Raw genomic sequence first — 12176 nt, 5'->3', positions numbered from 1 at the left:
GTGCCGGTGCAGCTGGGTGCCGCCATCGCAGTATCAATGGCGCTGCCCGTAGAGAAATGGCAGCTATGCGCTGCCCGGCGCTGGGCCGCGCTGGACTCGGCGCTACGGGAGCGGTTGGCGGCGGCGTCGCTGTACGACACGGTGCGCCTGGGCTGCGGCCTGCTCCGGTGAGCCGCGGGGCGGGGTGGGACGGGACGGGGTGCAATGGGGCTGGAGCGCGGAGCTGACCCCCGTGTCCTGCAGGCCTGAGGTAGAGGCGGCGGCTCTGCAGCGGTTGTGCCGCCGGGCGCGGGCGGGCAAGGAGGCGGCTGCCGCGCGCTTCTACAGGGAGGAGGGAAACCGGTTGTTCGGCCGCCGCCAGTACGGTGCCGCCGTGAGGCTCTACTCGCAGGTACGTGGGACGGGGGCAGCCCCCGGGACGGGGCCTCATAGTCTGGGGCCTCTGTCGAAGGATGCACTCATGAGGGGATCCCTGCTGAGGGCCCTTCCCGCTGAGGCAGCAGCTCCTTGGTCTCCACAGGCAGCGTCCCATGAGCTCCCCGGCAGCCCTGAGGTGTCTCTGTGCTTCGCCAACCGCTCCGCCGCTCTCTTCCACCTCGAGTGCTTTGAGGTAAATTGTGGTGGGGAAACGGGTCCGGCCTGGTTCTGTCCTCACTGCCGAGCTCCTGAGGGTCCCCAGGCAAGGCTGCATGCACAGAGCGTGGCTTCAGGCCTCGGGTGTAGGAAGAGGTGGGGCTGGGGAATGAGGCTGAGCACCCTCTGAGGTGTTACCACAGTGTTTGCACGCAGGGTTCAGGTGCAAACCCTGCAGTAAGAGGTATTTGATTGTTAGAATAGATCAGGTGTGCTTCTGAAGCTGTGCTTAAAGCATCTGTCGTTACTTTCTGAAGGGTTCCTTCTTTGCTTCTTGCTCTGTGTCAGGAGGATTTATTTGGCCAACAAATGTGCATGGCCATTGATCATCAAGTTGTGGCTGCCCCATCCCTGGCAGAGTTCAAGGCCAGGTTGGATACAGGGGCTTGAAGCAACCTGCTCTAGTGGAAGGTGTCCCTGCTTTGGAACTGGATGAGCTTTAAGGTCTCTTCCAATCCAAACCATTCGATGGTTCTATTAAAATACTCTGCATCTTAGATGGAGCGAAGAGTGCAAGTCTCAGCTGGTTTCAAGTACATTTGGATGGCCTTGTCTTTGTTCCTAGGTTTGTTTGGAAGATATTGCCAGGGCAGAAAGTCATGGCTACCCGGACAGGCTGCTGCCCAAAGTGCTGCTGCGGAAAGCTGAATGTCTGCTGTGTCTGGGGAGGTTACAGGAGGCTGCAGATGCCCTCAGTGTGGTGGAGAATAAGATTGCTATGGAGGGGATCATGATGAGCACTACACAGCAGACACTGCTAGGAAAGTTAAGTCAACTGAAGGTTAAAATACATGAGAAGGAGAGCTGCTCAGAGCCTGCACGAGAAGCAGGTGGTGACATTCAAAGAGAGTCAGAGATCTGGGAAGAGAATGACAGCATTTCAGGAGCATCTTCATCTTTGAGCTTGAATTTTGATACAGCGAGAGGACGTCACTTGGTGGCCTCCCAGGACATCCTGCCAGGACAGAGCCTGTTGCAAGAGGAGGCCTTTGTAAGCGTGCTCTGCCCAGGGGAGAGCCTTCTTCTGCAGGACAGCAGTGAAACAGCATGGGATACTCGAGTCACTAATGCAGATCTTTATTGCCACCGGTGTCTGAGGCAGCTCCTGGCCTCAGTGCCTTGCTGTGGGTGCAGTTATGCAAAGTATTGCAGCCAGAAGTGTGCAGATACGGCATGGGAGCAGTACCACAGGACAGAGTGCTCCTTGGGACCATTGCTTCTTACATTGGGGGTCTTCTGCCATGTTGCCTTGAGGACTGTTCTACTGGCAGGATTTCCAGAGGTTAGGAGGCTGGTGGAATGGTCCCATCATGGTGACAAAGACCTTCATAACCCTGAGGCAAGATGCAAACATCTTAGTGAGGCAGCAGATACAAGAGCTGGTAGCAGAGGTATCCCTGGTTGTAATGACAGTGGTCAGTACCAGAGTTCTTACCAGGCTGTGTTCAACCTTTTGCCACATGCTGAGAAGCACAGCCCTGAACATAAGTTCCTTTGCATGCTGAGTGTCGTAGCTATATGCAAACAACTGCAAGAAGCTGGCCTAGAGGCTGCTGTTCTGAATCAGGAATCGTCTGAGAAGCGGTCCAAACCAAAGACACGTGAAAAAACATCAGGTGAATTGTCTCCAGAGCTGAAGACTGTGGCAGAAGCGATGCTGAGGCATGTGTTGCAGTTGCAATGTAATGCACAAGCCATCACTGTGATGCAGGAGTCAGGTAAGATAAAAACTTCAGAGCCCTGTTATCGTTACTCATCCAGCTTGTGTAAAAAGATTGAATACTTAGTTCTGAAAAGCTCCCTTTGCAGATGGGAATGACTTGCTTAAAATGTATGGCCTGTCCCATGCTGGCCTGTTCTTTGGTGCACAGGTAGAGGGCATTTAGCTATTATTTATTGCAGCAACATACCAGAAACCTTTCTACCACTCTCTGCAGTTGGTCAGAGTGCTTGGTGCAGAAGTTGCACTGGTTACTGAGCTTTCCTTCTCAACCTACTTGTTTTTCCTCTGTCTTCAGGGTCCGGAGATGGTGCTGTTGTAAATAAGAAGCCTGTGCGCCTGGCGACAGCCTTCTTTCCTGTCCTCAGCCTCCTGAACCATTCCTGCTTGCCCAATATCAGTGTCTCATTTAGTGGCACAGCTGCCACTGTCAGGGCATCGCAGCCAATCCCAAGTGGCCAAGAGGTTTTGCATTGCTATGGTAAGTATTAACTCTCTGTTTGTCTCAAGGCACAAACATAGTATCACCTCTACTGGTATGCTAACTGATTATTACTACTGTTAATATTATATACCACAGTATAATGTTGTTTATGTATAAGCCTTGATCAAAGATGTCAATGTAAAATCATATCTCCTGAGCCCACTGTTTCTTGGTCTTCAATTATGTCTTCTCCAAAAGGTGCTATGTCTAGTCTCAAATATAACAAAGATATATTTAGTCTCATGCTAAGAACCGTACCTGTTTGGAGATTTCTACCCTTGCCCTCGCTTTGCAGGGCCTCATCGATGTAGAATGAGGGTTGCTGAGAGACAAGAGCTTCTCAGACAGTATTTCTTTGAGTGTCGCTGCCAGGCCTGCCTTGAAGAGTTAGAGTCTGATGTCAAGAGTGAGGTGGCCATGAGAAACTCATTCTGCTGTCCTACCTGCCGGGCTCCAGTGCAGGTAGTTCTTCCATAGCTGTGATTGTATAACTTACAGGGATGTGTTTGGGTCTTTGGGGAAGTCAAGAGTTAAAGAGCTCAGTCTGTGATCTCTGCTCAGAAGGCAAAAGCCCTTGTAGAGTCAAGAGAGTACCTCACTGTGCTTAGCAGCTTTCCTGTAATGTTCTTGTATGTCAGCATTATAGGGAAAATAATGCCTTTAACAGCAAGTTAAAAGCCCTTTGAACTTGATGAAGGAACTTGGGAATATCAGGATCATGGACTCTAGGGGAAGGGGGATATTTAGGAAAGAAAATGAAGGCCTGGAGTCTAGAATAGAAGGTGTTGTAGAGAGAGTCACACTCTGCAGTTAACAGGATGTGAATTAAAACATGAGGAGAAGCCAAGGCAGTACGTGTATTGTATGAACATCAGTTGTGTACCACGTAACCCTGCTTTGGCCTAATCTATACCTCACATAGTAATAGCTATTCCTGGAAGTTTATCATCAAATCAAATAACTCAATAGCAATTTAAAAGCAAGTCACTTGGTTTAATGAATGCAACTGAGAAACAATTTAGCCTCTCTATAACACAGTGCAGAGATAACAGAGATGATAAGCTTTGAGTTGAACAGGAGTGATCACAGGGATGATTTCCACAGGGGGAAGACATGCTTTGCTGTTCAAATGAAGCTTGTGCAATCTCAGTCAGCAGAGAGAGCCTGTCACACCGTTTACAGGATCTTCAGCAACAAATCAAGAATGCATTAGAGCTGCTAAGAGCCAGGAAGGCTGGTAAGGCTCAGCTTTAAGGTCAGCAGCTAGCGAATACGCATTGGGAGACGTAGTTCTAGCCATGAGATGGCACTGTTGCTTATGCAGATGGGGTCTCCTGGCACGCAGCCTGGTGTCCCTGGGGACTTGAGCTTTAGGTTTTTTATACCCTTGATCCGGGTGTTAATCTAAGTCACACGCTGTTCCATAGTAACCTAAAGAACTCAGGGTAGCATTGGAGTTACACATTCCCAAGCCTCACTTTCCTGGGGTGAATCAGGCCAACACTGTGTTATAATAAGCAGGGTTGCAGAAGAAGTCAATGTTGAATCTGAATCTAGCTGTGTAAGATGCAAGATGAGATTGGACTGATTTTAGTTCCTGGATCATGGAAAGTTAGAAACTGGCCAGTAGGGTTAATTTTATACCCCGTTTTGTTGTAGATCAGGCTATTAAAATGCTCCAGAAGTGTCAGATGGATGCTGGAAACCTCTTGTCTCCAGAGCATTTGCTGATGGGAGAGATAGATGATCATCTGGCACAGGTCTATGCTACTCTTGGTAAGGCATTGTCTTCTCATTAGCTTTAGTTTTCTGACCTTTGAATTTAACATGCTTGCCTTTTCTCTGACCAGCCCTTGTTTCCTACTCTGTTTCTCTGGCCTTGACAGCAGGGCTTTTGGAAAGACTGCTTTGGCCAAAACTGCATCCACAACACCCAATGAACGTTAATGTCATCTCATGTTCTAAATCCCCTGTCCTTGTTTTGAGGTCAGCAGCCTCCCAAGAATGCTGTGGACACAGTTCATTGCATTTTGCATAATGTCAGATTCTTTGGGTGACAGTAGCTCTAGAAAGTATTTTTTCATGACTCATTTCTTGTTTTGCTATGTTTTTCCCATCAGGGAAGTGGCAGGAAGCAGCCAGACACCTGCAGAGGAGCATTGAGGTTGTGGAAATGCATCATGGACCATCAAGTGTAGAAACAGGTCATGAACTTTTCAAGCTGGCCCAAATTCTCTTCAATGGGTAAATTTGCTTTCATTCTCTGTCCCATCCCTTCCCTGCCCCACTCCTGTGTGTCTGACACAGCATCATGGGAAGTGGTCCTTGGCACCCTCAGAGTGTCTCACAGGACCCCAGCCAGGCTGGCACAGGTACAAAAGTTGGCCATTACTCAAGTGCAAGTTCATTAACCCCACTGGGGTCACTTATACCTCATGACTCTCTTTGGACTCATTTCTCTGCTTTGTCCCTGTCTATTCCTCTCACTGGCTCCATTTATTCCCTCCCCTGTTTTGACAAATACCCACCCTTAGTGTGTATATCTCAGTTTCATAATGTTGCTGACATCCTTTCAAAGGAGGAAACAAAATCCTCTTGCGCTATTTGGGCAAGCAAATCCCCTGACTGCCTCTGAAAATCTTCTCACAACACCTCCCTGTAACTGAATTGATTTTAGTGGGAGCTGCAGTGAGGAAGTAGTGAGTACCAAGATAATGTTTTAAGTGTTTTTGTCCATCTCCTTACCTTTCCCCTCCCCATCTTCCCTTTGCAGCTGAAGTGCACAGCTGGTGATGAAAGGCAGTGGAGGGTAGGATCTGTACCCATGAACAGGTTTAGGTTTTTGTTTGGGAGGGGTTAAAGGTTTTGTAAGTCAAAGAGCTGAATTAAGTGTATTTATACTCTGTTCTTATTCTCTTCCTATTTCAGATTTGCAGTTTCTGAAGCTCTGAGCACGATTCAAAGAGCAGAGGAGATTTTGTTGGTGCACTGTGGTCCACAGAGTACTCAGATCCAGGAACTACAAGAGATGAAGACCTGCCTGTTAGAGCTTCCCAGAAGCATCCTTCAGAGAACTTAATTTCCCTGTCAAAGGAAGCTGCAGTGTGATCTTTCATCAAAGCTAAGTTCCATGTGGTAAGGTAGTTGTGTGGTACAAGCTGGAAAATCGTGTGTAACAACAACTTGAATGAAGTCTGAAATGCTCTTTAGTGAGACTGTTGTAAATAAAATGACCAGTTGTAACATAAGGGTCTATGTGTGGTACAGTGGGAAGAGATGCTCTTGCATAATTCCTGCCTTTGAAGCAAACATTTGAGATGCTTGTGTATGCCTGTGTTTCTAGAGATGGGAATCTCCCATGTGTTGTACCCTGATGGTTATGAACATGCAGACATCCAGAGCACGCTGCCTTTTATTTCTAATGCTGCGAAGCACTTTGCTTCTTGCCAGCATGAAATGTAAATGGTTGAAATGGGTGAGGCAGCAGGATGGGAAGTGCAAACTTACAGGCTATAGGAGGGGCACTGCAGAACTTGAAGGGCTGAGGGATTCAGTATAAACACCTGGCATCAGGTTGGAAGATGGGAAAATGCAGTATACACCAGATGGTGTAGCACACAGAACTGAATTGTGGCTCATCTAGGGAAAATAAGACAGTGAAGGCATATGACATAGGCAGACAATCTTTCAAGGGAGAATACTGGGGCTTACTGAGATTAATAGCAAAAGCTCTTTTTATTGCAGCATGAAGGCATAAGATTTTGCAAGTTGTGTCTTTGTGCAGCAGAGCGGGGAGCCAGTATCCCTCCCAATACCATCCTTTCCATTTGGGCCCTGCCATTGCAGATTATTGTGAAGGGATTTAAACACCCCTGGGATCCAGGATCTTGCCGATGAAGAGGAGGGTTCCTGTGGGATCATCTCTCAGTACAAGAAGGAAGGGTCTGTCCACGTGATATTCTATGGGGAAGGTCAGACGAGCAGCATTCACCCCAGGATTTGGTGTGGATCCTTCCCCATCTTCACTAAGCTCCAGAACTGCCTTGTGTTGCACATGAGATAAGCTAATAGGCTTGGCAGAAATCTTGTTAAAATCAGGTGATGTGAAAAGTGATTGAAGCCCTGGAGAAAAGAAAGAAAATGGCATTAGCTGAAAGCATAGATGCAGATGGAGCAGTACTGCTGATGCTGTGATCCAGGAGGGCACGTAGCTGCTCTGGTAGGGAGGTGACAGGAAGAAGCTTTAATCTGTCTTTATTGAGCTTCTCCCTCTCAGTATCAGAAGCATTGTATGAGCTTGGTGGAAAGGTGTGATGAAAAGTTGAAGAGTTCTGGACCAAAGTGATTTAGTTGCTGGTGAAATCTCTACACAGACAGCAGGACCTAACTAATAACCCACCAGCTTCATATTCTTCTGAGAGCAGGAAGCAACTTGCCCGCTGCTTTGAGCCCTGGCAGTCTGCAGAGGGTGTGTGATGTACATACTTGTCTCCTTTAGCATGCTGCCAAGTGCCTCTTCATAGTTCAGCTTGAGTTTGGGCAAGCTCAGCACAGCGTGGACTGTCTTCAGCTCCTTGTCTACATCATGGACAAACTCAGAAGTAAGGCTTTCCTCAATCAGAGTCATATTCTGGGTCACCTTCGTAGGCAGGAAGAACATGGCACTGATTCCCTCTGTCAGTGGGAGCTGGGCAATCTGGAAGGCAAATTATAAATGAGAAAGAGTGACATCAATAATGAACAGTTTTACCCATCCTGTACCAGGCCTGAATCTCAACTGCCTGGTCAGCCTTTCCAGTTAACATTTGGTCTTGTTCCCTGTTTGCTTTATGGGACATGATGCTTCCTGACCCCTCTGGCGCCAGGCTTTCATCAACCCATGCTATTACATGGCAAGTGTTGTCTCTCCCCTGTCGAGTCCTGTAATGAACTGCAGTATTGCTTTGGGGTATTCTCATCTGGAACACCTTTGAGCTCATGCTACAGTGAAAGATTGGTTGAAAGAGGTAGAGATGGAAAAGTTTGGCTGAATGTGCCCTGCCCTTCTTGCCCAATTTTCGGTCAAGCAATACAGGGTAGTTACAGTAGTAAGACCAGTGTGTTATTTAAGTTCTGGCCTGCTTGTCACATAGCCAATGTAGAAGTGGGATATTCCAAAGAACCAACATGCAGCCTTTCAAAATAGGGATTGCAAAAGTAGGCTGATGGGAGAAGTAAGGCTGTCTTCTGGAGTGGGTTAACAGGTAAGTGTAGCTGAGCCTGTTCCTCAGTAGGTGTAGGAGATCTTGTGCAATATTTGCTCTCTGACCTTGCAGTTGAGTTCGGAATCAAAACCATATCGCAGTATGGCTTTGGGGTCTGACATCATGGACACCTTCACAGTTCTGTCCTCATCCAGATGGAAGTCCTTCAGGACAGTCTTCTTGGTGTCAAACTTTGTTTTCCAGGTCCCTGTTTTTTAAAAAGAGAAAATGCAGAAATTTCTGGAATAATAGCATAGGAAACCAGGTTTGTGTCTGTGGCTGAGTAATCTTGTGTTTTATATATACAGTATTTGTGCTTTTAAGAGTGGAGGCATAACTGAATGATGATAGGGATGGAAACAGACTGATTAAAGCTACTGATTTACTGCCACTCTTTGGCTCCTCCTTTTCATCTGAGAATTGACTAAATGGGAAATGAAAAAATCAAGCCAGTGCATGGGTGGAGTAGCTATTAAGTAGTTGATTTCTACTTATGTAATTACAAAACTATTTTAAAGGATAACAGTTGTGTGAATGCATATAAAGTGCTTCTCTCCCCACCCTTTATTTTGCTCCTTGTCTCTAAGCAATAATTCTCCAGGACACTGCCTTACAGCACGTTCTAGAACAGCCTTTACTATCTCCCTTTCTACAGTGGTAAAAAGGCTCAGTACACTCTTTAAGCTATGCCTTCCCTAAATGGTAACATTCTGTCTCCTGCTGTGGAGTTTTGTGTGCTTAAGCTTTCTTCTCTGATCTCTTGCTGCAAACAGGTCAAGATTCAGCTTCCCAAGAGCACCGATTCCTCCCTTGAGGACTTTCTCTTTTCAGGTAGCATGCATTTTTTCTTCTTTGCTAAGTGTTCTCAAACACTTTCTTCTTACGCTGTCTCTTTGACAGTCTGTTTGCTCTATTCGAAGTGGAAGCGTTCCTTCCTGTCTCTTCTAACACAAACTTACAGACCCTTTCTGTAAGCAAGTACACAACATCCTTACCCTTGAAGTAAGCAGCCCCAGCAAGGAGAATGCTGACATCTGTGGGCATGTCCTTCATAAACCGCATAATCCTGCCCTTTGTTTGCTGTCGTACCCAGTTGTTGACTTCTTGGAGGTCTAACTGGGTATTGCCACTTAGTACCTTCAGACGCATCCTGTAGGACTTCTCCAGCTGGCTGTGAAATCCAGGCTTCACCCTCAGTCCTGGGGAACAAAAACATTGATATTGCAGCTAGCTCCCTTATCACAACAATCTCAAGGCAGCAGATTGCAATCCAAAGCCCAGCAGCAGTTCTCTCATAAAACATCTGAGGCTGTGTGTATACAGAAACCGGCTTTGAAGAAGAATGACTGAAGGCACATTGAGGAAACTGATCCAACTCCTATAGCCACCCATGCTGGAATATGGCATAACTCTTTTCTGACAAGTAAAGAGAGGAGATAAGAACAGAAGGCTTGGACACAGCTATTCCTACACATCAGTCTTTCTTCTTTCTCCAGCTTGCTTTAAGAGTACAGCTTACTCAACCTATTGGATTCTTGGAACCAGCAGGTTCCAAAAGATGGCTCTTAGCTCTGTGAGCAGATGTTTATTTCATGCCAAAAGCAGACATTTCAACTAGTTCTGCAAGGAATTAAACAAAGGAATATGGCTGAATGCTATCACAAATAGAGAATGGGATTTGTGGTTCCTGGAAGTTAGCAACACCTGCCAGAAACCCTGGAGTGAAGGCAAAATCCTCAGCAAGTTTATTCTGGGTCTTCCTTGTGTTTGCTGCTGTGTCACCAGTGTCTTTGTGTGCATAAGTCTTTGTTTATGTGCACACAAACCTCCCAGGCTTTTCTGGAGCAGGAATAGCATTCTATGCACTGTCTGCGTCTTGGCTCAGTATGTCAGAGCCGAAGCTGTTAGTGTGGTGTTACTCAGTGTGTTCTACCTGCTGCTAGTTATTTAGGTAAGATCTGATAGAGGGGAAGAAAGACTTTTACTTTTCTCCAAGATGATACGGGAGGCACTTTTGATGCTCTTCTCTGGCCCTGTCACACTGCTCAGTAGCTCCTTGTAAGTGTTATGGACCTCAGCTTTGTTAAGCAGATCATAGAAGAGAGCACGAGAAATCACATCTTCTGTTCGTTCTCCAGCCCCTGCCAACAACAAGGACAAACTGTGAGGGAAGGTCTGTCAAACCCAACACCATGTGAGGGCAAGGGGTAAGAACTCACCAAGTGAGAGACCAGAAAGTGCTGTAGCCAGGCTGAATGGAGACAGCAGGACATTAGCAGTGGCTGTTCGGCTAGATTGCTGCCGGTACAGGTCATAGCCAAAGTTGGAGACTGCAGCTGCCAGCTTATTTACAGGGCTCTTATAGAATGGATCTTCCTCTTCAACCTCACCAGCTCCATCAGCAGTGGCAGAGTTCTAGCAGTGCAGGGAGCACTCTGGTTAGACTTGGTTTACAAGGGTAGGTAAGGTTGTGATAAGTATTTCAAAGGCAAGGAATCTACAGATCCTCTTCTGTGAGCTACAGGAAGACTGGCTTAATTTTAACAGATGGAGAGTGTAGGAACTTTAAAGTGTAAGAAGAGAGAGTGTAGTTACTTTAAAGTGTCCTAGTAAAGCTGAAGGCAGCACTCAGATTGGAATCCACTACTGCCTCACAGTCATCCCCTGATGTAAGGCTTTATCTAGATAAAGCAGGAGTTAGTCTCATTATGTTGCTAAATAAAATCCTAGTAACTTGGCAGGGTAGTGCTTAATCCTGCCCTAAGATTCTCTAAAATTGAATTACCTGCTCCAGGTATCTCTTCCTCACTCTCTTTGTGTTGTCTCCTACTCACCTGCGCAGTAGCTGAGTTCTGGGATCTGCCTGGGACAGTTAAGAGACCCAAGAAAAGGAGAACCACTGGAATCTGCATGCTTGAACCTACAGAGTAAGAGCACAACAGAAATAGTTTAAGCAACCAAACAAATACATCCTTAACCACTGCTCTTCACTTGGTTGTGTCAGGAGCTGCAATGACACATGTTGCTGCTTGTCCTTTCCAATTCTGAAACACACACCTGATCTTCGTTGGGTTTTCTTCTCTGGTTTGAAATATTCAGCCCAATAACTTTAAAATTGGGCAAGCAAACATGTCTGGGTGTGCCTGAGCACAAAAGCAGATATGTGTGACCCAAACCACGGTGATGCTGGCAGTTACTTAGTGCCAAGGTCCAGAAAAGCACTAAATCATATCTTCTGGGTTTTAGACTTAAAGAAAAAATCAATACTTCATTTAGAAAAGGCAACAAATCCATATTGTTGAATGGAGCAGAAAGCAAAACAGACTGGTTACTGCTCTGCTGGGCAAGTTACCTGCCTCAGGCAGTAGTTTGTCATGTTTCTTGTGTCTGCAAGGCTGTAGAGCCTATGTGCATCCTCTGCTGCTTATTTGCAACTTGATCAAGTAAAAGAGGTTTTTTAAAAGACAGCAAGGAAAGGGGCTGAGCGTAAATACCTAACCCTAGGCCAGATCTAGAGAAGAAGGGAAAGACAGAGCTTGGCTTATTCAGCGTTTTAATGCAGGTGGGAGAAAAGTACTAAACACCCCAAAACTGTGCCTTCTGTGGAATCATAGAATGATTCTGTGGATCATGGAATCCACTTTTAATCCCTGCAGTATTGGCCTCTGTGGCCCTTCCAGTCCAGATCTGTCTGGTCCAAAGGGCAGTGTGTAACACAGGGTTTCACTGCGAGTAAATCAGAGCTACTGCACGAGTGTCATGCCTCTGAGAACAGACGCCACTGAGGCTGGTCTGAAGCAATGTTTATAGAGATTCCCAGAAATGAAAGGAAGAGGGTTGTATTTAGCTAACCCCTGTGATCCAGGCATCCAGTGAAGCAGGAGAAAGAACATGTGTTTCAGATTAACTTCAGCTGTAAAGAAAACATGCCTGCTGGTAGAAACACAACATAAAGCCACGTGGCTACAACAGCCCCAGTTTGGGACCCAGGCTGTGCAGGCAGAGGTTCTGCTTCAGTGAAAGGCAGTTCACTGCTTCCCTTCCCTGCTAAAACCCTTTTCTTCCGGTGATAGTTTCGCCTTGAAGAAAGAGGTGT

At 46.5% G+C, this 12176-nt stretch overlaps 2 protein-coding genes across 2 annotated transcripts; one reads left to right on the top strand and one right to left on the bottom strand.

Annotated features, from left to right (window-relative positions):
* Positions 1-15: 15 nt before the first annotated feature.
* Positions 16-5916, top strand: SMYD4 (SET and MYND domain containing 4; the record flags this gene model as incomplete). Its single annotated transcript, XM_080630150.1, has 10 exons — positions 16-167; positions 244-391; positions 521-610; positions 1199-2351; positions 2652-2834; positions 3133-3299; positions 3942-4074; positions 4497-4613; positions 4958-5081; positions 5766-5916. The coding sequence occupies exons 1-10, from the start codon at positions 37-39 to the stop codon at positions 5914-5916; spliced, it is 2397 nt and encodes a 798-aa protein (XP_080486276.1). The 5' UTR covers positions 16-36.
* A 783-nt stretch (positions 5917-6699) lies between these two features.
* Positions 6700-10996, bottom strand: SERPINF1 (serpin family F member 1; the record flags this gene model as incomplete). The annotated part of the gene is made up of 7 exons (XM_080629961.1): positions 10915-10996; positions 10300-10495; positions 10066-10221; positions 9076-9279; positions 8146-8288; positions 7323-7533; positions 6700-6959 (listed from the first exon to the last, which is right to left on the bottom strand). Exons 1-7 carry the CDS (start codon positions 10990-10992, stop codon positions 6700-6702), a joined length of 1248 nt encoding a protein of 415 aa, XP_080486087.1. The 5' UTR covers positions 10993-10996.
* Between the last annotated feature and the right edge of the window lie 1180 nt (positions 10997-12176).

Source organism: Psittacula echo (assembly GCF_963264785.1).
Source record: "Psittacula echo genome assembly, chromosome: 15".
Classification (NCBI taxonomy): domain Eukaryota; kingdom Metazoa; phylum Chordata; class Aves; order Psittaciformes; family Psittacidae; genus Psittacula; species Psittacula echo.
This window is presented reverse-complemented; position numbering and strand designations above follow the sequence as displayed.